The sequence below is a fragment of the Petaurus breviceps genome, unplaced genomic scaffold, assembly GCF_028583685.1.
Source record: "Petaurus breviceps papuanus isolate PSGF00001 unplaced genomic scaffold, PetGlider_PUasm1.0 90823, whole genome shotgun sequence".
Lineage (NCBI taxonomy): Eukaryota > Metazoa > Chordata > Mammalia > Diprotodontia > Petauridae > Petaurus > Petaurus breviceps.
Window position 1 is genome coordinate 8,070,010 of NW_027187352.1, and position 26,555 is coordinate 8,096,564.

The 26,555-nt window shown below is 41.5% G+C and overlaps 1 protein-coding gene across 1 annotated transcript in view; it reads right to left on the reverse strand.

Moving 5' to 3' along the window:
- The window catches only part of GDPD4 (glycerophosphodiester phosphodiesterase domain containing 4), a 120,295-nt gene that overhangs the window by 50,914 nt on the left and 42,826 nt on the right, over nt 1-26,555 (reverse strand). The window contains exons 4-9 of the mRNA XM_069070774.1: nt 24,983-25,086; nt 21,128-21,221; nt 15,727-15,786; nt 10,478-10,576; nt 10,305-10,398; nt 6,179-6,324 (exon numbers count right to left, since the gene is read on the reverse strand). Coding sequence (XP_068926875.1) covers nt 6,179-6,324; nt 10,305-10,398; nt 10,478-10,576; nt 15,727-15,786; nt 21,128-21,221; nt 24,983-25,086 — 597 coding nt within the window. The remainder of the gene's footprint in view (nt 1-6,178; nt 6,325-10,304; nt 10,399-10,477; nt 10,577-15,726; nt 15,787-21,127; nt 21,222-24,982; nt 25,087-26,555) is intronic.

Sequence of the window (26,555 nt, forward strand, 5' to 3'; positions counted from 1 at the left end):
TCACTTATTCTTTCAGAGTCCTCCTCTTTGAGGGGGTCAGACTAGATGATAATTTCCCAGAATATTTTGGCCATAGGACACTACACTCAGGCTTGAGATATACTAATAGAACACCAAAATTCTAGTCATTACTTGGGTGTGGAGGGGAGGAATCAGGGTGATTCCATGACTGAGGCAACTATTTGTCAATTTCGCATTAATAACAGAGATCTGTTGGCACATACAGAAAATGTAATGAAGACCCTCCCAAGACTTGCCACTATGATGGCTACCAAACTCTTCCAATGACTCACAAGGGCACAATCAAAACTGTCAGAAGGAATCCAGAAAGCAGCAGGAAGCATTATGAAAATTGGAACAAGAAACTGGAAGGTCTTAGGGGGAAGGGTTGTGGTTTTTCTCACTGCTTCAATCAAAAGAGAAGAGTAGAACTGGAAAGGTTGCTAAGAAGACAGTGTGGGTTTTCACTTTGTGGACCACATTTTAAAATATAAGAAGGAGAGGTCTTATTTGTTATATGGGGCACTACCTAGCCACCTTTCACAAGAGCACAATATCTTCCACTCCACAAAGAACCACCACCCCAACAGACATAAACACATGCCACACAATTTCCTCCAATGTAGATGAGATACCTTCTTCCCCAAATATACACAAACAAACCATGTACAAAAAAATATACATAATACAGCCACCCCCTCCATGGTAAGAAATGAAATTCACTTAAGGGTAAAGAGATACTTACTTAGAGTGTTGCAAATCTAATCAAGAGGGCTTTAAATGAAATGAAACAGGAAGAAAGAATGAACACCAGGTCTATCTACCAAGCTATGCCTCCTTGAAAGCAGCTGCAATGGTTACTTTCAATGCAGTGACCTGTCAAGATCCCAGAAGACTAATGATGATCTGTGTAACCCACCCTCTGACACAGGTGAGAGATTCCCGAGTAAGACACACATGGTTGGCCATGGGCAACATGGGAATTTGTCTTGCTTGGCTATGTATATTGGTTACAAGGGGGCTTTTTCTTTTAAATTGGAAGAGTAAGGAGGAAAAGAAAACAAATGCTTTGTAGAAAAAACAAATTATCATTTAAAAAAAAGCAAGTAGCTGTAATGCATAAAGAATAATAGCAGTTGACATCTCTCCCTCCCCATCCCCAGTAATCTACAGAGGGCAAAAGTCAAGAATAGTGTCCGTGGCCTTAGACATATAAAGGAAAAAAATCATGGGTAACAAGGAAGGAAAAGCAGGGATCTTAATGTAGCTAACTTTTATATATAGTACCTACTGTGTGCCAGACAATTCTCAATACAACCCTGTAAGGCAGATGCTATTATTATCCCCATTTTACAGCTGAGGAAACTGAAGCAGACAGTGATGGAGTGACTTGTCTAGGGAAACACGTGTCTGAGATGGAATTTGAACTCGGGTATTCCTCACTCTAGAAGCAGGAAACTGACTTAAGAGGCAGAAATAGAAGCAATGTTATCACTCAGTTAATACTGCCAATCACCTAGACAGAAGGGTGAAGTAGATAGTGCCTGGTATCATTAAGGCTAACATAATGATAAGAGATTTAATTTTCTTAACATCTGTTGCTATTTTCTCTCTGGCAACTGCAGAGCAGCAGCTAAGAATTTCCTCGCTTGCCTTGATGATAACCTCATCCTTCAAAAAGGGGAGGAAAAAATGAAGGAAAATGCTATTCTTGACCTGATGCTTAGAAACAAGAAGGAATTGATGGGGAAATGATGAACCTTGGGGGATAAGTGACCATTTCACCTTAGAATCTGTAGCAGAGGAGAAGAAAGCCCAACACAGTCTGTCATATAACCTAGATTTAGAGAAAAGAGATTTCAAAGGGTCCAGAGAAAGGATACATAAGATCACACAGACTTCTGAACAATCAGTTGTCAGACTACCTAGGAACTAGTGGGTTCTTCATCACTGAACTGCTACAAAGGAAGGCTGGTTGGCTACTTGTTAGGTTCATTTTAGAAGAGGTTGTTATTCAGGTACAGGTTGGATAAACTCTCAGGTTTCTTCCAAATCTTGAGACTGTATCATTCGAGGAAACCATAGCATGGTGCACTTACTTAGATTGAAGTGATTTTCCCAAGCACTCAAACCCAAGTCCTCTGCCTCCAAGACCTGGATTATTTCCACTACATTATACTTCTTGGGATTCTCTTCTCCCCCAGACCACTGGATATGTAATGAACTAGTGGCCCTCTCCTCACAACTCCCCATTTGAAGGACATCACTTCATACTGACTATGGCTTCAGTGACCAATGGGCTCTAAAGAGAAGTTTTTCATACTGAACCACCTTTTGTATCTTGGGGAACAAGGGTTCCAGATTCTAGCTTGGGAAAAGCTGAGCTTATTCACTTCTTACACCTCTCCAATACCACCACTACCATCATTAGACTGTAAGTTCCTTGAGGGCAGGGACTGTCTTTTGCTTGTTTTTTTAACCCCAGAGCTGTGGGGTTAGCACCCCAGTGCTTGGCATATAGAAGCTGCTTAATAAACATTTATTAACTGTTATTGCCTATTATATAAAGATCTTATGCACAGGTTCTATAGCTCCCCCTGAATTGTATAGAAGAGCAACATCAGGCCCTGGTAAATTAAGTGGCTAGTCCAAGGTTATAAAAGTAGCAAAAAGCAGAGCTAGAATTCAAACCACATCTTCTGAATTCCAATACAACACTCATTTTGCCACACTGCCTCTCCCCCCAGCTATCAAGCAGAGGCTAGGAAGGAAGTACAGGTCAGTGAGCTTTCTTCAAGGTTCCAACACAGGCTCAGGAGGGAACTGGGGAGGCCAAAGTCCAGTCGGTCAACAGAGCCATTTAATAGCTCTGATACTCTTTAAGACTAAAATTGAAAGGCTTGGATTCAAGGATTTGATTTATTCAGGGTAACCCTCTCTTCCATTTGGAGCTGACCACAATCAACCAATAAATTCTGATTCCACGTAAGGAAGACTATTCTAACAATCAGAACCTACAAAGAATGGGAGGGAGGAAGAGAAGAGGAAAAGGAATAAGCATTTATTTATCATCAATTGTGTGCCACACATTTTGCTAAGCAACTTACATTTGATTCTCACAACAATCCTGGGAAGTAGGCACTGTAATTATTCCCATTTTATAGTTAAGGAAACTGAGGCAGAGGTTAAATATCTTGCTTAGAATTTTACAGCTAGTAAATATCAGAGGCTCAATTTGAACTCAATTCTATTCCAACTCCAGTCCTGACACTCTATCCACTGAACAACTCAATGAATTAGTTCATGCTATTGTAAGCTTGTCTCTGAAGGTATTCAAGCTGCTGGCATGGGGAAATGAAATGAGCACCAGGCTTCAAGTTCAGGAGATATGAGATCAAGTGTCAGTTTTGTTGCTTACTGGTCATGATACTGCAAGATTGGGAGAAAAATTACCTTTATCTAACTTTTATCTATGCTTAAACATTTGAACTAACAAGAAGGCAGTTTCTTATCTTCTAATTTTGGTTTCATTGGCTTTGTTTGTGGGAAAACCTTTTTAATTTGATGTAATCCAAACTGTTCATTTTACCTCTTGTGAACCTCTCTGTCTTTTGTTTAGCCATGAACTCTTCCCTTATCTGGAGAGCTGACAGGTAATTTCTTCCATGTTCCTCTAATATGCTTACCTTTTATCTCTGAACCCATTTGGAACTGATCTTGGTATATATATATATGTGTGTGTGTGTGTGTGTGTGTGTGTGTGTGTGTGTGTGTGTGTGTGTGTGTATATATATACACACATGTACAGTGTCAGATGCTGGTCCATACCATATTTTTCCAGTTTTCTTAATAGCTTTTACCAAATAGTGAGTTCTTGCCCCATTGGCTGGGGTCTCTTTAAGGTTTCTCAAAAACAAGGTTACAGTATTCATTTGCTTCTACACCTTTCATATAAAATCTGTTCCACTGATCAACCTCTATTTCTTATCCAGTACCAAACTGTTTTGACAATTACTGCTTTGTGGAATACTCCTAGGTTCCTTTCTTCCACTTTTTTTTTCATTAATTCCCTTGTTATTCTTGATCTTTTATTCCTCAATATAAATTAACAAATATTTCAGCAACACAATCAATCTACTATGTATGTGTCACTGAGATAGATAAATTAATAGTAGTCCCTAATGTTATCTCCACTTTCCAGTAAAGAATATTAGAGTTGGGAAGGTCCTTATAGATCATCTATCCTACCCCTATCATTTTATAAGACTAAGGCTCCTACCCAGAAGTAAAGACACTTTTCTCAAATGTCATTATGAAATTCTTTTAAAAATCCTTGAAGCTAACTCATTCTCAGTCATAGTCCCCAGAATCTTGAAGTTAGAAGGGTCCTTAGCAGTCAGGTCTTCTTGCCCAATCCTTGCCTAGTGCTATATCTTCCTCCATAACATCTTCTGTAGGGTACTTCCAGCAACAGGGGTCTAAAATCTATAGCATTTCCTTGAGTTACTAATCTAGTCACCCTGTCAACAAAGGAAATGCCACAATTCTGATGTGATTTGTTCTCTAGAAACCCATGCTGGCTCCTAGGAGTCACCACTTCCCTTTCTATGGACTCACAAACTGCTTAATATCAAAAAATTTTGCCAGAGATGGATAACAAGTTCACTAGCCCAAGGTGAATTAACTCTGAAACAAATATGAATGACTCCCACATGTTGCCATTCCTGTAGCTTCTCTCTGATTCACCAAGATTTCTCAACATAGACAGTGTTTCAGCAATAACAGGCATCAGATTTAGTTCATCCAGATGATATGACTTGAACCAAGAAGGTATTCTTTCATAGATAGATAGATAGACAGACAGACAGGCAGATATATAGAAGACCATGTGGTCCTTTTTAAATTCTGTGGATTCAATGAGAACAGCAAGGTACTCTCTGTACCCTGATCTTACTTTAACCTGAGGCTCAATTCCTTTTGGCCTTTTTTTCTTTCCTATCCTTTTTAGTCTGAGGATGACTCTCCTTAACAGAGAAAAAAGAAGCAAAATAGGAGCTGGGCAGTTTTGCTTCCTTTCTATTTTCTTTTAATGTCCTATTCACCCCCAAGTTTATCTATTCTTTGCTCTTTTTATACCTCAAAAAAAACCAACAAAAACAATTGTTCTATTGTCATTATGATTTTTCACACTTAGGAGTCAGCCATCCTTACAGTACTGTGCCAGCTTTTGTATTCTTCCAGGATTACGTGCTCTTTACAAGTTCTTTTAAAATTTGGATTCAGCAGAGAAGTCCCTGTGCGACCATATCTATGGAGAGAACTACCCTTCCCCCCCTTCAGAATTATTGGGAAAGCTTTTGATTCAATGCCTTTTAATTATTAATCTGTGCTATACCCACCCTTTTCCATGGATGTCTTACTTTAATTTGTTATTATAGTGTGGAGAGGTTTCTTGAAGTACAAACTCCACCAGAACCTACCAAGCTGAAAAGACACCACATACGGGAACCAGTAATGGATGATATTTGTCCTTTGAGGAGAAAAGCTGGCTAAGTTCAAAGAGAGATGTCCACCAGGTTAGTTATAATTTTTTTCAGCCACATCAACACATAAAGACAGTCTCTTAAGGCAAAGATGGGTCAGAAGTCTGAAAGAGTATACATTTGGTGAAATCATATATCCTTGAATTAACCCAATTATTTTAAATTTGCTCTATTGTTCAAAAAAAAATCTTCTAGGAAGACTGGAAGTTGGGCAGAGGATGTATGTATCTCCTACCCACTACCAAGTAAATCTGCCCTTAAGCTAAAAGTTCTGCCCTTTGAGTCAGTGTTTTTGGAGTGGGGAGGGCAGGTCCTTCTGCCTCTGTCACCCATGACCTCGATCATCTCACTTGATTTTCATAGCAACCTTGTGAGATTTTACATGAAAGTGAGGCCCTTAGATATAAAGTTATATGGCTAATAAGTAGAAGGGGTAGGGCAGGATTCCAGGTTTTCTGCCTTGGAGCCCACAACTCTGCCACTTACCTGAATTAGAGGTTGGGTCCTTTCCAGCTCTAAATCCTATGAAACCTATGACTCAAAGATCCCGAAGGTTCCAGCCATAGCAGTCTATGGTCCCTGACTGCACTCTTACTAGCCTACTCCTAACATCTGCCCCACACATTCAGACCTACCATTGGTGCGCCTCTGTGCCCAATGAAAGTTGGTTTGGGTCCCAGTGTCTTGTTTTCTCGGAGACAGGGAGAATGTATCCCTAGGGGGATGACGTACATAATGAGAAGAACGGCCAGGAAGGAAATAACACTGACGAACTGAATGGCTGAAAGAATTTGAAGCAAAGAAGAGAGAGGTTCATTCACTGAGGGCCAAGCCAAGGGGATTCACTTCAGGAAGTGCTTGTCTCAACATATATCCCCAAAGTTCCACTTCCTGCAGTGGCTGGTCGGTGTTCAACCGCTCCTCCCTTATCTTCTTGCTGCCAAATACCTTCTTCTACCCTCCATGACTGGAACTCCAAGAAGAGCCAGCCACCCCCGAAGTACTACAAATCAAGAGGGGATGACCTTTAGGGCCCAAGCTTTGGGCCCACACTCTCTCCTGGGAAGTCAGTAGTCAGCGAGAGATGCCGGATGGGGAGAAAAGAGCCCTCATATGGATATAAATGCCCCACAACGTCCCCTACCATTGCCAAGGCAGAGCCAAGTGTGAAAGTCCTATCCTTCAATATCCTTCCCACCAAGGTTGTACATTCTGCTTTCTTTGTGTTGTCAAAGTTGCCTTAGATATACTTTAACCTGCTATCACCTGAATACAAATATGCAGGGGGAGAGTCCTGTGTATGGTACAGTCCCTCACAATCTGATTTGACTCCAATCTGACTAGACTCCAAACCCCAGGTTCTGCCCCTCATTAGCTCTGTGATCTTGAGTAAGCTGCCCAAATGGGAAGAAAAAGAGCAAGCGAAACATTATGGGTAGAAAGCTTGTCAGAGCCAGGAAGATTTGGGTTCAGGTCCTATCTCTGACACGCACCATCAGGGCTATATGACCCTGGAAGTCTCTTAATCTGTCAATATTCCAATAACTCTGAAACTATAAAGCTTCAGTAAAGAAGGTGTCAGCTTACATTACTGCATTTGTAGGTAGTTCTCTTACACGAGTAATCTCCCATATTAATGAAAATACAGATCCAAGTCCCTATTCCTAAAATGATAATGACAATAAAAATGATATTTTGAGCACTTCCCTCCACTAAAGTCCTGCTCCAATGTTTCACTGCATCATGGAGGGGATTTGGGGTTCTCAGGAGCTTTGTCAACAAAGTACAAGCTCCCAGCAATCCATTATGCCCACACATTAGAAGAGTCTCCATAAATAGGACAGGATTCAACATCAACAGGCTGGTCACCAGAAGGTCAATCCTTGGGCCAATCAATCAATAAACATTAAGCACCTATTATGTGCCAAGCACTGTGTTAAGCACTAGGGATACAAAAAGAGGAAAAAGATGTATCACTGCCCTCAAAGAACTTGCAAACAAATATATACAAAGCAAGCAATATATGCATACAAGACAAATAGGAAATTAATGAGGAAAGGCACTGGACTTAAGAGAAGATAGAGGAGACTTCCTATAGAAACAGAATTTTATTTGGGCCATGGTGACCCATGAAATATACAAAAATGTAAAATGGCCCTCATGCCTGTGCCTTCCGTCTGTTTCCACCATAATGGTGGTACAGAGGCAGTAAAGGAGGTAGGAGGAGATAAGAATCATAACAGGTTTTAGACCAGTTCTAAGTATTAACTAAAATGTTGGCACTCTGAATGTGGTATCATTGTCTGCCAACTGCCAAGTTGATGTATTACTGAAGGAAATGGGACCATGTCCATATTGACATTTTCACAAAAAATGAAATCAGAAGACCTTAAAAAGTTGCAGCTAGGTACAAATGATGATTCAAAGGTTCTTCTTGGATATGTAGATACGGAAGTTGGCAGAGTTAGTTTCATCATGTGACCAAAGGCAAAAAGAAGCATGTGGTGGAATACTTGGTCACCTTGCTTTGCAGTTAGTGCTTTGGACAAGCAGACTACGAGGAAGATAACAGCAACTTAGGGGCTTCTACATGTCTCTTGTGTAGCAGAGTGAGCTGGACTGGAAGTCAAGGAGACAGACCCGTGTTCAAATCCTAGCCTTAGACACTTATTAGCTGTGTGACCCTGGACAAGTCACTAAACCTCTGTCTACCTCAGTTTCTTCATCTGTAAAATGTGGATGATGACAGCATCTACCTCCCAGGATTTTGGGAGGATTAAATGAAACATTTTTTTATAAAAACATATTTTGCAAACCTCAAATGCTAGCTATTAGAATTACAATGCAGTGATCCCTACATGGGGTCTGTACAGAGTAGAGTACAGGAGAGTAGATGGTTCTCATTCTTGGCCCCATACTGCTTTTATACATGCTGGTTAAGGTGTCTGGCTGACTTACTATCCTCATAGACTCACACTGAGTTTGCAGTCACTTTTTTTTTACCTGAAAGTCACATTCAGTGAGCTCCTTGAGAGCAGGGATTGTCTTTTGCCTTTTTTATATCCCCAAAGCTTAGCACAGTGCTTATTGTTAGCCCTGACTGCTGTCTAGCCATGACCCACCCATTGGGTATTTATAAAGCTGATTTTTTTCTAACCCAAGTACAGAATTTTCATTTATTCCTACAGATATTATCTCAGTTGATTCAATTCGCTGCTCTAAGATCTTTGTGGATTCTCTCATCAAATGCATTAGCTGTTCCTCATAGCCTTGTGTCATCCAAAAATTTTATTAGCAGGTCTTGGGCATGTCTTTGTCCTCTGTCTTACTTTGCCCCACTTATTTGGTTCCAATTATCTCCCAACAGACATTCAAATCTATGATATAAAAAACTCTTACCTCTAATTTTCATTATTTTCCTAGACTTTTCACAGGCTTCTTGCTGACCTTTGTGCTCCATCTCCTTAAGAGCTAAAGCTTAAAAACAGGGGGAAATAGAACCACTGTGAGTTTATTAGTTTCTTCTTCTGTGGCTATCCCTTACTCTGATAAGCCCTTCCCTCTCTTCTACACAGGCATAATTATCCTCCTCAAACTACAAGTATAATGGAGCTGTGGGGAAATTAGGTGGCGCAGTGAATACAGCACTGTCCCTGGAGTCAGAAGGAACTGAGTTCAAATTCTCTCACTTAATACTTACTAGCCGTGTGACCTCAGGCAAGTCACTTAACCCCAATTGCCCTGCTTTCCCCCCTCCAAAAAAAAAGAATAATGGAGTTGTTCTAGAATCTAGGTAACCTCCAGGGTCCTTCCCAGGTATAAATATATTATCCAATGATTGCAGCTATGACTTGCCAAACAGTTATCCTTCCTCTTTGGCCCTGGCATAACTGCTTATTATCAGATAGGGTCTCCCAGGAACCATTCACTCTACTCAGATTTCAGAGTTAAACTCAGAAGATCCTACAAGTGAGATTGCCTCTACTCTGGAAATAGAGAATGCAACCATACTTGGGTTCATCATCATCCTTGAGGAGTTCAAAGAGGGCTGGTACCCTGGCAAATTGGGTAAAGGGTTAATAATAAATCAAATACAAAGCCACTCCTAGGGACAGGAAGGGGAGTATGGAAAACCAGAGCTCTGTCCTAATTTAGAGGCAGCCAACATTGGAATCTGTAGTCCTTCAGCAACATAGAAACAAAACAGCTTAATACTTAGTTAGCAGGGGCAATGGGCTGGTTCTGGATCAGTGGTTGCACTGACAGAAATCTAGGGTGAGAAAAGTGCCTCTATCTATCCACACTGGCAGCTTCCCTGCAATTTAGAGCCTTAAAGAGATGACTAGAGCTAAGAATGAGAGGCTAAGTGTGTATCCAGTGGGTGTCCAAGGCTTGGACTTGGAAGGCAGTTCTTCTTGCCTCTCAAGGCTAGCTCGCTATCCATGATACCTCCCTACCTCTCAGTAAGAATGGCTAAAATCTACCCAGTGGTGGGATGGAATTAACTCCCCTCCCCCCTCAGTTCCCTATGCTACACAGCATCCTTCCAAGCTGAGGGTGGCATTTGCTCCAAACACATTTTGTGGTACCTGGCACGAGCATCAACAATCTCCAGTTATGACTCTGATCAAGAATCCTCCCGAGCCCTCCTCCTTTGGCAAAGGCTCTAAGGGCCCCCATGGCCTGTGTGCTTTTTTCCTTACCACCCAACCTCCAGTTACTCCAACCCAATCAACTCCAGGTTTATGCAACTTGGCCTACCTGTTCCATTCAGCCTGGCAAAATAGAGGGCGATGGGCCACGAGAAAACCATCATCACACATATTCCAAAGACATGGATGTAGGGAGCAGTCATCTGCCGAGAAAGTCAGAATATCAGGCTGAGATCAGTTTCTAATGGACACACAACTGTGACCCTTTTGGGGGATGCTTACCTGTAGCGATACCTCTGCAGCTTTCCATCTTTCCTCATAAAATAAGTTTACGGTTAGAAAAGCAAAGGTGCATATGCTCAAGATTATCAGGGCGCCAATCTGCAGAGACAAACACTTCATGTTGGAAGCATGCCCAGGGTGTAATAACCGCGCCCCATGGCTCATGGAACCTCATGCTACTATGGGGTCAGGGAGAATGGAGAATCTAGTAACTCAGAAAGACACTGGAAATTAGGAGCTGAGAGAAAGAGGTGGCCTGGTGGGATGTGACCAAAAAACTAGAGGCTCATTTTCATACATATACTCACCAAGCCCACCAAGACAATCTTGAATTGCCTGGTGACACTCATCATCGTCTACAAGAATTTATAAACTAACTACTATGTGTCACGCGCTGTGCCAAGTGCTGGGTGCAGAAAGAAAAGGCAAACAAACAACAAAGCTCCCCACTCTCAAAGAGCTCACAGTCTGATGGGAGAGATAATATCAAATCATTGTGTACAAATAAAATATGGACAGATGGATGGATGGATGGATGGATGGATGGATGGATGGATGGATGGATGGACGGACACATAGAAGGATGGACAGACAGATGGACAGACAGAAGGATGGATGGATGGATGGATGGACGGATGAGGAATCATCTCACAGAGAAAAGGTACTAACATTAAGGAAAACTAAGAAAGGCTTTTTTGCAGAAGGTGAGATCTTAGCTTGGACTTGAAGGAAGCTAGGGAAGCCAGAGGGTAGAGATAAGGCAAGAAAGAGTTCCAGCATGGGGGACAGCCGGTAAAAATGCACTGAGTCGGGAGATGGGAGTGCCTTGTTTAAGGAACAGCAAGCATGCTAGTGACGTTAGATCAAAGAGTATGTAGGGGTAAACCATAAGAAGACTGGAAAGGTAGGAAGGGCCCAGGTTATGAAAGGCTTTCAAAGCCAAACAGAGGATTTTATATTTGATTCTGGAGGTAACAGGGAACACCACTGGACTTTATGGAATAGGGGATGACATGGTCAGACTGAGTTTAAGGTCAGTCACTTTGGCAGTATCAGCCCTCACACACCTCTGCAGCCTCCCTCTCCCTTCTCCTCCATTGCCTGAAATGTTTACTTAAACCAGATTTCACTCTTCTGTAATGCTGTGAAAGGGCAGCTAAGTGGCACAGTGGATAGAATGTGGGATCTGGATTCGGGAAAACTCGTCTTCCTGAGTTCAAATCTGGCCTCAGATACTTACTAGCCGTGTGACTCTGGGCAAGTCACTTCACCCTGTCTGCCTATTAATGGGCAGGGAAAATCTTCAAATTCCCTTACCATTACACTGTCTCAGTTTCCTCATCTGTAAAATGAACCAAAGAAGGAAATGGCAAACCACTCCAGAACCTTTGCCAAGAAAATCCCAAACATGGGACATGACTGAAACAAATGAACACCAACATAACACTGCAGAGAAAGAAGACACAGTGTGATTTGCTTCTGAGCCTCATATCCTTCAGCGGCTCACGCAGGCTGGGACCATCCCCTGACACACAGATCCCAAGATTCTTCAAAAAGGATTTGGAGGGAATACTGATAACTTGGGGGATCATAAAAAAGGCCTCATGTTCCTGAGATACGCCTGGAATCGAGCGAGTCCTGAAGGGAGCTAGTAGGGATTCTAAGAGGCAGAAGCGAGGAGGGAAGGCTCTCCAAGCTTACAAAGTGGCCTGTGCAGAAGCAGAACAGAACTAGGATGTTGCGTTCAGGAAAACATATGCACACCAGCTTGTCCAGAACAAAGAGCGAGCCAGGGAGGGTGATAGGAAGGTGATATCATTAGAGTCCAAAGCAAAACAAACCAAACCAAGAAGGCCAGGAAATGCATCGCTTAGCCTGGAGAGGATAGGCAGCTGCCAGCCGCTGTGGTACTCTGCCTGGGGCAAGGGGCATGCCACAGCTTTGTGAGTTTGGGGGCACAGTTCCAAATGACTGGACCTAGCCCATCTCGACCCACAGGCCGATGGTGTAATGTAATGCCAAGGAAAGGCAACCTCCCAAGGTTCAAAATACCAGCATAGGTGCTCTCCATTTTATTCAGTGACAAACCAAGAACAGAGAAGATCAAAACATGACATCATTCAAAATACAGCATTTACTAAGGGTGATAAAATAATCTCCAAGTACTACCCCACCCCAGGACCTTACATTCATTCAATCAATTACAAAGTCCCTGTTCTAAATACTACTCCACCCCTAGGCTGGACCTTCATTTAGTCCACCACAAAGCCCCTCTTCTTAAATGGAGATTAGTTTCCAATCATAAGTAAAGTACATTCATTTGTTCAACCATAGAACACAAAAAGGTCAAAAGTTCCCCACCCCTGGATCACAATTGAATCTACCCCAGAGTTACAATCAAGTTTAAGCACAGCACTTAATACCCAAATGGAGGTCTTTTCTTCATCTTGACAGAGGCAAGTTCTCAGCAATCTTAGTTCCTGGGGAGACAAGGCTTAGCAAGGCCACAAGATACATTGCCAGTCTCTTCATTAATTCATCCTCTGTCTGCAGAACAGTCCTAGAACCCCTGAAAACATTAGCAAAACCCTCTCCCAGGATTTCTGTAAACATACAACAAGAAAATCCTTCTTCAGGGCTTCTGAACCAACAGAAAGGTTCCCAGACCCCTGCAACAACAGCACTGTCCTTCACTAGCAGACAGTATTCACTCTTTGTCTGCAGGACAGTCTCAGTAGCTCTGAACCAACAGAAAGGTTCCCAGACCCCTGCAACAACAGCACTGTCCTTCACCAGTGGACAGTATTCACTCTCTGTCTGCAGGACAGTCTCAGGAGCTCTTAGCCAATAGCTAGGTTCCAGGACTTCTTCAACAACAGGACTGTCTTTCACCAGTGGACAAATCTGGCAAAACAACATCAAAACAGATAGACAAAGTACCAGCAAACATCCATGTCTCCTCAGTCCTTGGCAGCTCTGGGGGCAGGTCTCAAAAGTCCAGGGCGATTCAAAGTGGCCCCCAGCAATCCTCTCAGTCTCTCCCTCTGCCTCCACGAGGGTGCTGCTTCCAAAAAAGTTCTTCTGCCTCTCTCTTGTCTCTCCAAATCTACGTCACCAGCTCCTCCCAGTTCAGGACTCTCTTTTCACATCAACAAGTCCATCCCACAGGTGGGATTAACAAGCTCTGGGTTTTAACACAATCAGTTTGAAAACCAAGACAATACAGGGGGATCTATATATTCCATTACTATCACAGATGGTGAGCCTGCTTCCCCTTTTCATTGTCTCTACCAATCTGATGAGCAAACCTCAAGGTTGCTTTCATTTTTATCCCTCTTAATTAGTGACTTCAGAACACGTTTTCACATGGTTGCTGATAACCTGGATTTCTTCCTTTGAAAACTGCCTATTCAGATCCTTTGATCTACTGGGAAAATTCTGTTTCTTTGAATAAATTATTCCCTTCCAGAGTGATAGCCCAGTCACAAATTCAAACCCAGAAAGTCTTGGTGATACTTTTAAGGCCAAATTTAGCTCTTCACATGAGGGTGTGTAGTTTACTTTGCTTGTCACTGATACATCTGTACATTTGTGCATCGACATTTCAGGCTTTGGGTTTTGATTCTGTCTCTTGTGAATTCCTGGGCACCTCTACGGTGGTGTTCTTCCTTTTACCATAGCTGTTGCTCTCTCTGATAGCTTGCTTGAATGAATATGAATGTGAGTAGACACACATATCTACTCATGCATGTATAACTATCTACACAATACATACACACATGGTGGTTTTTTTTTCCTTTGGAAATTCAGTTTTAAGGTATTCAAAGAATTGGTTAAACAGGAGTTAATATAATAAAATTCTGCAGGTTAAAAAGTCAACCCAAATAGGATGGGAAGTGCTTAGGAATAACATTCTGAAGATCCAAACAGAAATAATGTGTAAATTGCAGGGCAATCTTCGAGGGTTGGTACCAGCAGCTGGGAGAACTGGAAGAGGCCTCTTGCAGAAGGTGAGATCTGAGCTAGATCTTAAAGGAGTCAGGAGGCAGAGAGGAGGATGAAAGGCATTCCAGGTATGCAGGACAGCCAGTGAAGTCAAAATTAACCTCTCTACAAGTTCCATCCATTGTCTCTGGGGAAAAGGGTGTTATAATGAAGCTAAACCTCTTCTGCACAACAATCATTTTTGGAAACAGTTCATGCCCCTAGTCTTTTACCTTATCTAAAGATGCAGGAGAGCGTCTAATAATTAGTAATTAGATTCTAATTACTTTAAATGACTTCCAGACTCCAGGGCTAGATGAAATAGGAATTATGAGAATGTGCAGATGTGATAAAGGGATCTCTGGTCAGAAGCTTTGAGAAAAACACAAGCAAACAAGAGAGGAGCTGAAAAGGAGGGAAACATATATCCCAGGAACTACAGATGTCTAAGCCTTCCATGGATCTCTAGCAAAATGATAGGATTATTATTGAACATGTTTTGTGGGCACTTAAAAAATAATCATTTATAATCAACATAGGTTCACAAATAAAAGGTCATGGCAGGTTAATCTCATGTATTTTTTTTTTTTTGCCTTTTGGAGGGCAATTGGGGTTAAGTAACTTGCCCAAGGTTACACAGCTAGTTTGTGTGTGTGTGTGTGTGTGTGTGTGTGTGTGTGTGTGTGTGTGTTTGTTAAGTGTCTGAGGCCAGAACCAAACTCAGGTCCTCCTGACTCTGGGGCCTGAGCTATACTCACTGTGTGCCACCGAACTGCCCCTCATGTCCTTTTTTGACAGTTATTAGATTGGTCAATCAAGGAATATCATAACCATAAATTATCTTGATTGCACTAAAGTACTAAAAGTATCTTATGATATTTTTGTGGACAAAACCGAGATATGGGCTAGTTGAATGCTAAGTAGATCTAAATAACTGAAACAGAACACTCAAATGCTAATTAAAGGATTGATGCCTACTGTATGGCAAAACTGATGTGGCCCTGCAGGGGAAACAGCCAGCTTGGACCTGCCAGTCAATCTGGGTAGTAAAACAAAGAATCAACATCATCTTTAAAAAATACAATTATCAATACTATGGTAAATCCAACTCAACCTATGCCCCACCCCGCCCACCTCCCACCCCATTCTCCCTTTAATGGGCACAGTTTTTACATCCTTCTTCCCAGACTTTGCAGGAAGGGATGGAGATGGCATATAATGGAACCCTAGGGAAAGTCAGGTTAGAAAGCGTTCATGTGTCCTACCTTGTTGCACCAATGCAGGTATAGCTGCTGTCCTTCCACTAGCAAACACATCCCTATGATCTGCAAAACAAATGGAAAAGATGGTGGCTGAGCTCTGAAAGTCATTAAACCTAGCACTGGATCCCTGCCGTTTGGTTTCTTTAATAATCTGCTAACAGTCCCTCCTTCTATCAGGGTTTCTTAATCTGGGGTCTGTGAGCATATGTATGTATACACACGTATATACATGTATATGTATTACATATGAATATGTGGACATTATATATTTTATGACTGTATTTCAATATAATAGGTTCCTTTACAATCTCTTTTATGCATTTAAAAACATTATTTTGGAGTCTCTAGGCTCCATCAGATTGCCAAATGTATCTGTGTCATAAACAAGCTAAGAATCCCTGCTCTAACCCATCTAAACTCCCACTGTTTTGTTCTCCAACCTAAGCTCAGATGTCTCAACTTTACTTTTGTTGTCATTATTTTTATTTCTCCTGTCCAGATAAGAGTGAGATTCAGAATCCTCCCTGCCCTTTTCCTCATCCCATCTCTAGGGTTAAATAACACTAATCGGTGAAATATCAGTTCATCCCTTCCTCACTTCTTAACCCTTGTAGAACAGAGACATAGACACGATAGGTAGGTGAATAAAGCATTGACTAAGTATTTACTGTGTCCCAGGCACTGTGCATAGCCTAGAACCTGATCTTTCTACAAGGAATTTAAAGAGAGATTTCTCTATGTCCTTAATACGAAAGTAAGGCAAACGAGAGGCAGATAAGTGGTTTAGTGGATAGGGCACTGGTCCTGGAGTTAGGAAGCTGGTGTTCAGTCATTTTTCAGTCATTATTGGACTCTTTCTGACCCTATTTGGCAAAGATACTGGAGTAGTTTGCCATTTCCTTCTACATGGAGCTAAGAAGACCTGAGTTCAAATATCCGTCTCCAACACTTACTAGCTATGTGATTCCAGGCAAGTCATTTAACCTGTCTACATTGGTTTCCTCTACTGTAAGATGGGGATAATAATAGCACCCATCTCCCAGGGTTGTTGCAAGGATCAAATGAGATATCTGCAAAGTGTTTTTTTAACCTTAAAGCACTATATAAATGGGCCACACATTGTAACATTATTATGTAGAAATGTTTATAAATACAAATAGAGTATGAATATATGTATATATGTGTGTGTATATATATGTATATGTGTGTATGTGTATATATACATATATATAATTAAGGCTTCTGTAAAAAGCCTTTCCTCCTTTTCCTAACCCAGCTTAGTGTGAGTCCAAACTCCCTGTATACACACTCCTCTCTACCCATTTTTCTAAAGACATTGAATTATACTCCTTCTTCCTTCCTCCCTTTACTCAAGCACTAGGACAATTCAGATACTCTTTCACTCGTTTTGCCCATCGATGTTCTCTCTTGGTTCTTTAAATGACCCTCAGACAAGGTCAGATTTCCAATGTAGAATTGATTTGTCTCTTTTGCTTATTTTCCCCACATTTAAGTATGTTTGTGCATGCTTCCTATTTCTTCCCTATCTTCCTTGTCTTTGAGTGGACCATCATCTGATACCACTTTCTGAGAAACCATTTAATTCAGTCAAAAACAAATACAGCTGGAAGAGGAAGAGATGGAAGGAATTCAATCTTCCCTCTATCTCTTTTCCTATGGCTGTTTTCTTCTCACTGATCCTTAGACAAGGTGAAGATTTTTAAAATTCAGTATCTTTGTTTAGTCCTTTTCATATATAAAGGATGATTTTTTTCTTTGCTTCGTCTTTTCATGATCTATGGACTTATTTACCTTCTTTAAACTTCTCTTTGATGTATTTCTTATCTTCTGCTCCCTTCTGGCTTTTTTTTAAGCAGTTGGGGTTAAATAACTTGCCCAAGGTTATATGGCCAGTTTTTTTTTGTGTGGGTGTTAAGTATCTGAGGCTGGAACCAATCTCAGGTTCTCGGGACTCCAGGGCCAGTGCTCTTACTCACTGCACCACCTAGCTGCCCCTGGCTTTTTGTTTTTTCAAACAGGAATTAGAGATTTTTCCTTTTGCTAGAAATTCATCTTTTTTTACTGATGGCTTAAGCTTTATACTAAAGGATAATATTATTTTATGATGCAGGTAATTCTGCTTTTCAGAATAATCTATTCCAGTTTTTACTTTCATTTCTCTTGGACAAGGAATAGCCTTGTGCAATTCTGATTTTCCATGTTATATGAAAGTCTTTCTCGTAGATGCATGTGACATTTGGTATTTAAAAGTGTGCAACTTGACCATAACATTTTGAGGTAACTTGGACTTGGGAGGGGTCTCTGTTTACTTTCTATTACTTCTATTGATTCATTCAGTTTTCAATACTTCTAGTCAATTTTTTCATATGCCTTCATTAAGTATTGTTTCAGGGATTTTTTTGTTTCATCACATATTTTTGGAAGACCAAGATTTCTCAGATTTTCTTATTGCATTCTGTCTGTAAGACCAGTTATTTTGAATTATAGAGAGAGTTCAGTTCAGGTGTTCTTCCCATCTCACTGTCTTTGAATTTTGTTCCAATACTTTTTTTTTCCTTTTTGCACCTCTGAATTCTATACATGCTGCTGTCTTTTCCCCATCAGTTTATAGAAATAAATTCTCTATTTCTTTTCTAAAGTGTTCCATTTTCATTTGTCTTTTAAAATTCTTATTTGAGAACTCTAATTTCTCTTGTAGCTTCTATCCTTATTTTTACCTTTGATTTTTGCTTTCATCTTCTAACCACTCTTGAAGATTCTGTTGTAGTCCCATTATCATTTCTGGAGCTGTCTTTTTTTCTGGGGTTTTCACATTCCTTTTCCATAGTATCTGCTCACTGAACTTCTCTTTTTTTTTTAGCTTGTTGTTTACTTGCTTACTTCTTCCACCATTTCTACTGGCTTTTCTGTGAGGTTTTCCTAGGAATCAATACTCTAGTATCTCCTCTGTTATTTGTTATTGTTCTCTTACTGTCTTTAGCACACCTTGCTATTTTGAGATGATGGAGGGGAGCAGGAATTAAGACACTCATCTCATTCAGCTACCTGCCTGATACATCTATAGTTTATTTTTTTTTTAACTCATTCAGTAAATGAGATAAAGGGACCTGTTTCATTACAAAGAAACCAGACTTAGGGGCAGTAGGGGAGGAAAACCATTGGTTGGCCCCTTTACTAAGACATTTTGAATGATTTTTCTGCCTATAAAACATATTTAAAAAACAAATGTAATTTTTTAAAAATTCGAATAAATGTATGAGTGTGGCCTTGGGGATGGGAGGTGTAGTAAAGGAGGTTACTTAACCCCCCTGGTAAGGTCATAATGCCTTATATTTATATAATACTTCATGCTTTTGTTTTTAAAATGGTCTCACATGTTACTAACAATCTGTAAAGAGCTAGGGTTTTAGAGATGGGAAAACTGAGGCCCAGAAGTGATTTGTACAATTTATATAGTGAGTCACTGACAGAGTGGGGGAAAGAATTAAGTCTCCTAACTCTGAGGCCTGTGCTTCTTACACCTGATTCCCAATGTGTCCTCTTTGATCCAGTGTCATTGGTCTCCTGACTGTTCTATAAACAAGGCCTCCTACAGGAAGCCTCCCCAGTGCTTTTTAATTCTAGCACCTTCCTTCTTCTCATTATTTCCTATTTATCCTGTACTTAGTTTGTCTGTACATATTGACTTGCTTCTTGTCTCTCCTATTAGATTGTCAGTACCTTGAGGGAAGGGATTGCCTTTTGCCTCTTTTTGTATTTGCAATCCTTAATGCAGCACCCTAGCACACAGTAGGCATTTAGTGAATGTTTATTGACTGAATGACTGCTCTTCCCACTATGACCAAGGGCACATATGTTCAATGATCTTAGGTGGGAATAGGGTGATAATGACAAAGTTCTTGCTGATGCTTGCTTAAATTAAAAAAAAAAAAAGAATGGGGGGCGGCTAGGTGGTATAGTGAATAGAGCACCAGCCCTGGAGTCAGGAAGACCTGAGTTCAAATCTGACCTCAGACACTTAACACTTACTAGCTGTGCCACCTTGGGCAAGTCACTTAACCCCAATTGCCCTACCCTCCCCACGCAAAAAAAAGAAGAAAACTCCATTTTTCAATGATAATGTGGTCTAAAACAAACCCTCAACTAAAAAACTAAATCTGTTCATCTCTGGTGCCTATTTTATGGAATCATCATGATTTGAGGACTATGATTTGAACCATGTTTGGTCCAAAATCTACACAAGATTGTTCCATGTTACAAAGGAATTCTTCCGCAAAGGTTTCAGGTCACTTTTGCAGCAAGAGAGCAAAATGATGAACTCACATAAAGGACCAAGGTCAGCCTTATTTATAGGTGTAGATGGCTGCCTCCTAGTCTGATATGGGAATACCACAAAATCTCATCTGACTCCAGACATCTTCACCGTCTATCTGCCTTGATGACTCTACTTCTCTTCTTATTGCTTGAAACTTTTATCATTTTGACAGTAAAAGTGATGTTATCTCTGGGAACCACTCGTTAAATGTACATATTTTCCTGAAAGGAAAGATTTGGAAGAAAAGACTGTCCCTTTCAGGCTTTTATCTCATTAGCTCATAATAACTGTCACCACCGAAGGCAGAAAGCGGCTGATTCCAATGGAATAAAAGAGAGAACAAAGAAGTTCTGACAAATTCAGATGAGGGGAGAGGAGAAAAGCAACAGTCACTGGGTGGCTGAGAGGCAGCATTGGGGAGCAATCAGAGAGGGCAGTCTGTCCATCCTCCTCATGATGCGAATGGGGTTAGAAGAACGCCATTAAAAGCACTATATAATCCAGGCTTCAATTTCTCCCTCAATGAGGTAAAACTAGCTATCTCAAAGCTCCCCACCAGCTCTAAATGCTTTGATTCTCTGTTTTCTGAAGCTAAAATAGGGTTGAACTGGCAAGGTATGAAAGTGCTGGTTATTTTCTCAGGGGATCATGTGTCTGGAAACTCATCTTACCACTCCTAGGGTGCAGATAATAAAATGCCAAGGACTTAGGAAAGAAACCAAAAATTTTATCTCTAGCTGGTCCAAGATACGATAAGGTACTGCCTAAGGAGATAGGACCCCAGAGTTTGGGGAGACCCAAGAAAATTTTGGTTAAAACAGGGTCTGAGGGAGGAGGAGAAAATTTGGAACTCAAAAGTTTGTGGAACTGAATATCTCAAACTAAAAGTAAATAAATTTATTTTTAAAACATAAAACGGCCTGTTAAGAGAACTACAGGAGGCTCTACAAGGGCTTTTGTCTATGGACAGCCGATGTCCACTGGAAGTCATCACCCCCAGGGGACCAACTGGGCTCCCAGCCCCAAACACCACAGGGGTTAAGCTGGAGGGAGCTTACCAATACTCACCATAAGCAGCACAATGTAACTGAACATGACTGAAGCCACAATCATCACAAAGAAGGACCAGAAAAACCAGTATTTTGTGAACTGGTAAGCATACCTGAAACACAGCAAGGCATGGCACCATCTGAAACATTTGCACAAATATCACCTATAAGGGGGCGGGGGAGACTAGTCTGGCTGTAGCACAGGGAAGGTTCGTGGAGAGGATAGATGGAACGTTTGAAAGTTAACATGGAAGCCTGATCATGAATGTCTTTAAGAGATCTTTGACTCCCCCAAACCTCAAAACTCACCCCCCCTTCTTCCCTCCCCTCTTGTTTCGTTCAGGCCAAGGTGAACCCCTCTACTTGTACCTTTGATCTTGTCATCTCTGGGCTTCTCCAAGACCTCACCCTATGAATCATGTCCTCAATCTCTAATTCATTGTCAGTGGCCCTTTCCCAGCCCCCTTCCATTTTCCATAAATAACTTCAGGAATCTCCTAACCTAAAGATCTTTTCCCTTGAAACTTCCTAGTTATTATCCTCTCTTCTCCAATAAACTTCTGGAAAAGTGAACATGATTGTTTCTCTCATTGGGTTAAGGGAGGAGGTTGCAGGGAGGGACAGAATTTGGAATTCAAAATGTTTAAAAATTGAATGCTAACAAATAGATCACTGAGAAAGAAAGAGAGGGAGGGAGGGAGGGGGGAGAGAGAGAGAGGAGAAGGAGGAGGAGGAGTAGGAGGAGGAGGAGGAGGAGGAGGAGGAGGAGGAGAAGGAGGAGGAGGAAGAGGAGGAGGAAGAGGGGGGGGGGGGAATCTGGAAGAGTTCAGAGTATGCAAAGTAGGATCTAGGGAAGCATACAGTATAAAATAACCTTTGGGCTGCAAGACTTAAGGATTAATGTTATAGAGCTTTCTGTTCCTGCCCAGATACAGGCTTAGAAGTGACTACGCCCTCTTTTGGCCCTCACACCTTTGGAATGTGGGTATTGCCAGGCAAATGCAACTATACCTTTTCTCTTCCCACAAGGCAATTCCTACTCCCTAGACATTATCCTTAAAATTCTTCCTTACATTGAGATATGGGAAGGAGAGGGCTGGGGGGAAAGAGAAAGCAAGGCAAGATGACTAAACAGCCCAACCTCGTCTTAGCCAGCAAAATAATTCTATGCCTTCTTTTTGGACCACGGAAAGGGAAAACTCTGGATTTGGTTTAGTTCTGACTTTTGGAACATTTATCCAAAAGTGATAAAAACACAAAATTATTTTTTTCAACTGGCTCAAGACCACACCTATCACACACACACACACACACACACACACACACACACACACACACACTTTCAGGTGGGAAGGAAGTGGTGTGGAGTATGTATGTTTCAGACTCCGCCAGGACAGTAGGTCCATGTCACCAAGGGCAGTGGGGGAAGCTGTAACCAAAGTATGGGGCATGTCTAAATTGGTAGATGTTTCCCTGGTGAGCTCTCTCTTTTGTCTTCCTCCTTTCCCTACTACCTTTCTGCCCCCAAATATAAATATTTAATTCTAGTTTTCTGTTCTTTTAAGTTTTTTTTTCCTTTAAACTTATTTAAATAGTCCAGCTCTAAAGCTGGACTTCTATAAATCAAAATTAGGTTTATCTTAATTACTTTTGACTTGTGTATGTTTTAATTGCAAATGGGAGACTCTACACACATGTATGCACATATATACATATATGTATACATATATGTGCATACATGCATATGTATGTCCACCCATATATATGGTGACTATAGCAGATACAGTAATCCATATATATAGTCATTACTGCAGCTGCTATAGCTACCACCTTCCTAACGCCATTCAGTTCCACCTTGCCCTGTGGTAAGGTTCTGAACCCAAGGACAGTTCCTGAGAGTCAGTTAACAAGCATTTATTAAGTGCCTACTATGTTCCAGGCTCTCCGCTATACACTGGGAATACAAAGGTGGACAAAAATGACCAAAACAAATCCAAAACTCTCAAAGTATTCACAGCCTAATGGGGGAGACAATATGCAATCAGCTATGTACAAGAAACACATGGACAAGATAAATCAGAGATAGCCTTAGAGGATTCCCCTTTAAGGGGGATCAGGGAAGATTTCTTGCTGAAGGTGAGATTTTAGTCAGGACCTGAAGAAAAGAGGCCAGGAGGCAGAGAGGAAGCAGGAGAGAATTCTTGCCAATGGAGAAAGCCAGTGAAGATGCTCAGATAGGTGATGCAGTATTATATTAGGAGAATAGCAAGATCAAGCTTCATCGAACTACAAGTACATATGACATATACTGAAGGTAGGACTCTTGGCAAGCCAATTAATATGCCAATGACTCCCAGGCAATTCTCTCAACCTAGGCACTGCATGGAGAAGATGCCATCTGCATTGGTGAAGAGAATTCCCTCACTGGGGAGTTCTATATATCAAGGATATCATAGCTCCAATCCAAAACAAAACAAAACAAAACCCTAAACAGAAAAAAACGAATAAAAAGATCCATAAAGTTCTTTAACAATAATTCAATAATAATTAATATTTATCTAGCACCTACTATGTGTCAGGCCACTAGACTAAGCGCTCTATCAATATTATATCATTCAATCCTCACAACAATCCTGGGAGGGAGGGGCTGGGATATTTAGGGGCTGAGCGGTTTGTCCAGGGTCACCCAGCTAGTTAAATGTCTGGGGATGGATTTGAACTCATGTCTTCCTGACTCAAGTCCCAGTGCTGTACCCACTGTGCCACCTAGCTAAAAGGATCCTTTCCAATTAGGAGGAATCAGGAAAAGTTTCTCAGGGAGGGGTGTGTGTGTGACATTATTCAAGCTGGATTTTGAAGGATGCGTTAGTTTTCAAAATATGGGCTGGGGGAAAGAAAGAAGAGGCTGAAGGAAAGTCATGTAACTTTACTATCACCCAGAATATTGAGCTTAAGGCTCCAGGCACAAAGTAGGTGCTTAGCAGAATCACTCTCAAAATTAGAGGGGAACTGAGGGGTCATTTATTATACAACATATACCTAAACAGTAAAATATCCATAAAAATTAAAAAAAATCCATAAAAATCACAGACACACACACACAGTGGAAACATTACAGCCTTTTAAAGTCTGAAGTCCTGAATTCAAAACCAGCTCTCACACTCCATTATAGCCTATATGACCATGGGCCAAATCCTTTAGGCTCTCTTGGCCTAAGTTTCCTCATTTGTAAAATGATAGTAGATATAATGGATAGAGCACCAAGACCTGGAGTCAGGAGGACCTGAGTCCAAATCCAGATTCAGGCACTTACTAGCTGTGTGACCCTGGGCAAGTCACTTAACCCTGCTTGCCTCCGTTTCTTCATCTGTAAAATGAGCTGGAGAAGGAAATGGCAAACCATTCCAGTATCTCTGCCAGGAGAACCCCAAATGGGGTCATGAAGAGTCAGACACATCTCAACAGCAATGACATATAAGTGCTTATTCCCTTAAGTAATACCAAGACCAGCATAGGAGGTCCACAGCTCCCAATCTACCTCTGCTTTAACTCAGCAGCCTACCCTGTGCCTGGACCAATACAGGAGTGATGGGCACATGCCAGGAACCTGAAGGAGTTCAGACGTTCCAAAGCTTTAAGGGACCTCAGAGACCATCCACTGGAACTCCCCTCTTATTTTCCAGAGGAAGAAACTAAGGCCCAGAGAGAAAAAAAAGTGACTTGATTAAGGAAACAGGGTGAGTGACAGAGCCAGCCTAGCTCAGAGCCCAGGCCTGTAGCAACTCATGACTTTTCCCATTACGCCCCAGAGTGCTCTAGGGAAGGGATGCTGAAGCAAGACTAGCCTTGACAACATCGGAGAGGGGAAACTCACTCATCAAAGCTGACGTAGTCGTTCCCTGCTTCCAGCCACATGTACAGAAATATGGTTGACATGCACAACGTTGCAACCAAGATGAGAAAAAATATCTTATCTCCCTGGGAAAGAAAAGAAAATTAGCCTGGCTCAGGTCTGATTCAAGCAATTCTAAAGAAATCTAGGCACATCCTTTTCAAAGAGAGGCAACTGAATTTTCTGCACAGCCACAATGGTATGAATAAATGCCAAACAAGAGTCAATCCCATGCTCTATTTGAGTGTGTGTGTGTGCGTATGCGCACGCGTGCATTTGTTGAAGAAGCAGACCAGCTACAGACTTCCTTTCTTCATGTTTGGCTCAGACTACTATTAAATTGGGTTTGTGTTCATAGAATGATGGACGTTCAGAGCTGCGAGGGTCCTCAAAACAGAATTAGTGAAGAGACCAGAATCTAGCTCTAGAAATGCCCTTAAACATAGGTCTAAAAGGCACGTGAGCCATCATCTAGTGAAACCCTTTGCTTTCCAGACAGTAAGACCACATATTCAGAGCTAGAAGAGATCCCAGAGGTCAGAGAATCCAACCACTCATTTTACAAATGAGTAAACTGAGGCCAAAGAACTAAGGTGATTTTTTTTCTGAAGGTAAGTGACAGATCTGGTAATTTGAACTCAGGTCCTCTGATTCCAAATCCACTTTTTTTCAACCTCCCCTCACCAACCCCCTTTGTACACCACCACCCTTAGTCCTGAATGAAGCTCAGGAATGGTGAGTGGCTCTGGAAATTGCCAGGCCTAGGGCTAGACTCCCCAAGCAAGGTGGTCTTTCCATCGTCTGTCAAAACATTTCCTCAGATTATTCAGTCTCTTGAAATGAAGGGAATAAACATTTATTAAGGGCCTACTATGTGCCAGGCACTTTACAAGCATCTCATCTGACCATCACAACCACCCTAGGAAGTCAGTGTTATTATTTATCCCCATTGTCCACTTGAAGAAGCTGAGGGAGGCAGAAGCCCAGGGCCACACAGCAAGTCGGTGTCTGAGATGGATCTGAAGTCCGCTCTTCCTGACTGCAGGCTTGCTGCTTCAGCCACTGAGCCCCAGGTGTCTCTAGGATTTCTGACTGGGACAGGGGGAGAGGGCCAGGAGTAGAGAGTCTATCTGGAAGCAGAGTTAGGGGGAAGATAACTGATTGCTTAAAAGTTTTACAAATGATTCAAATGAGCAAGTGTTCTATCAGGAATGTGCTAATGGAACCCTTTTATAATGTGGAGGAGGAGGCAAGACTGGAGTGTGCCACCCATGGGGAGAAAGCACTGGACCAGGAAAAGTAGAATCATCTAAATCAGGGGAGGGAGAAGGAATCTCAAAGGTGTTCAGTCTTCTCATTGTCTCCTAGGTGTCTTCCTCTGGACACACTCCTGTCCAGAGCTTTTTAACCTAGGGTCTGGGAACTTGCTTTTTAAAAATATACATATTCTAATGGCTCTTTTATAATATAATTGGTTTCCTTTGTAATCTGGCTTCCCTTATTTTGTGCATCTAAAAACATGATCCTGAAAAGGGGACCATAGGCTTCACCAGAC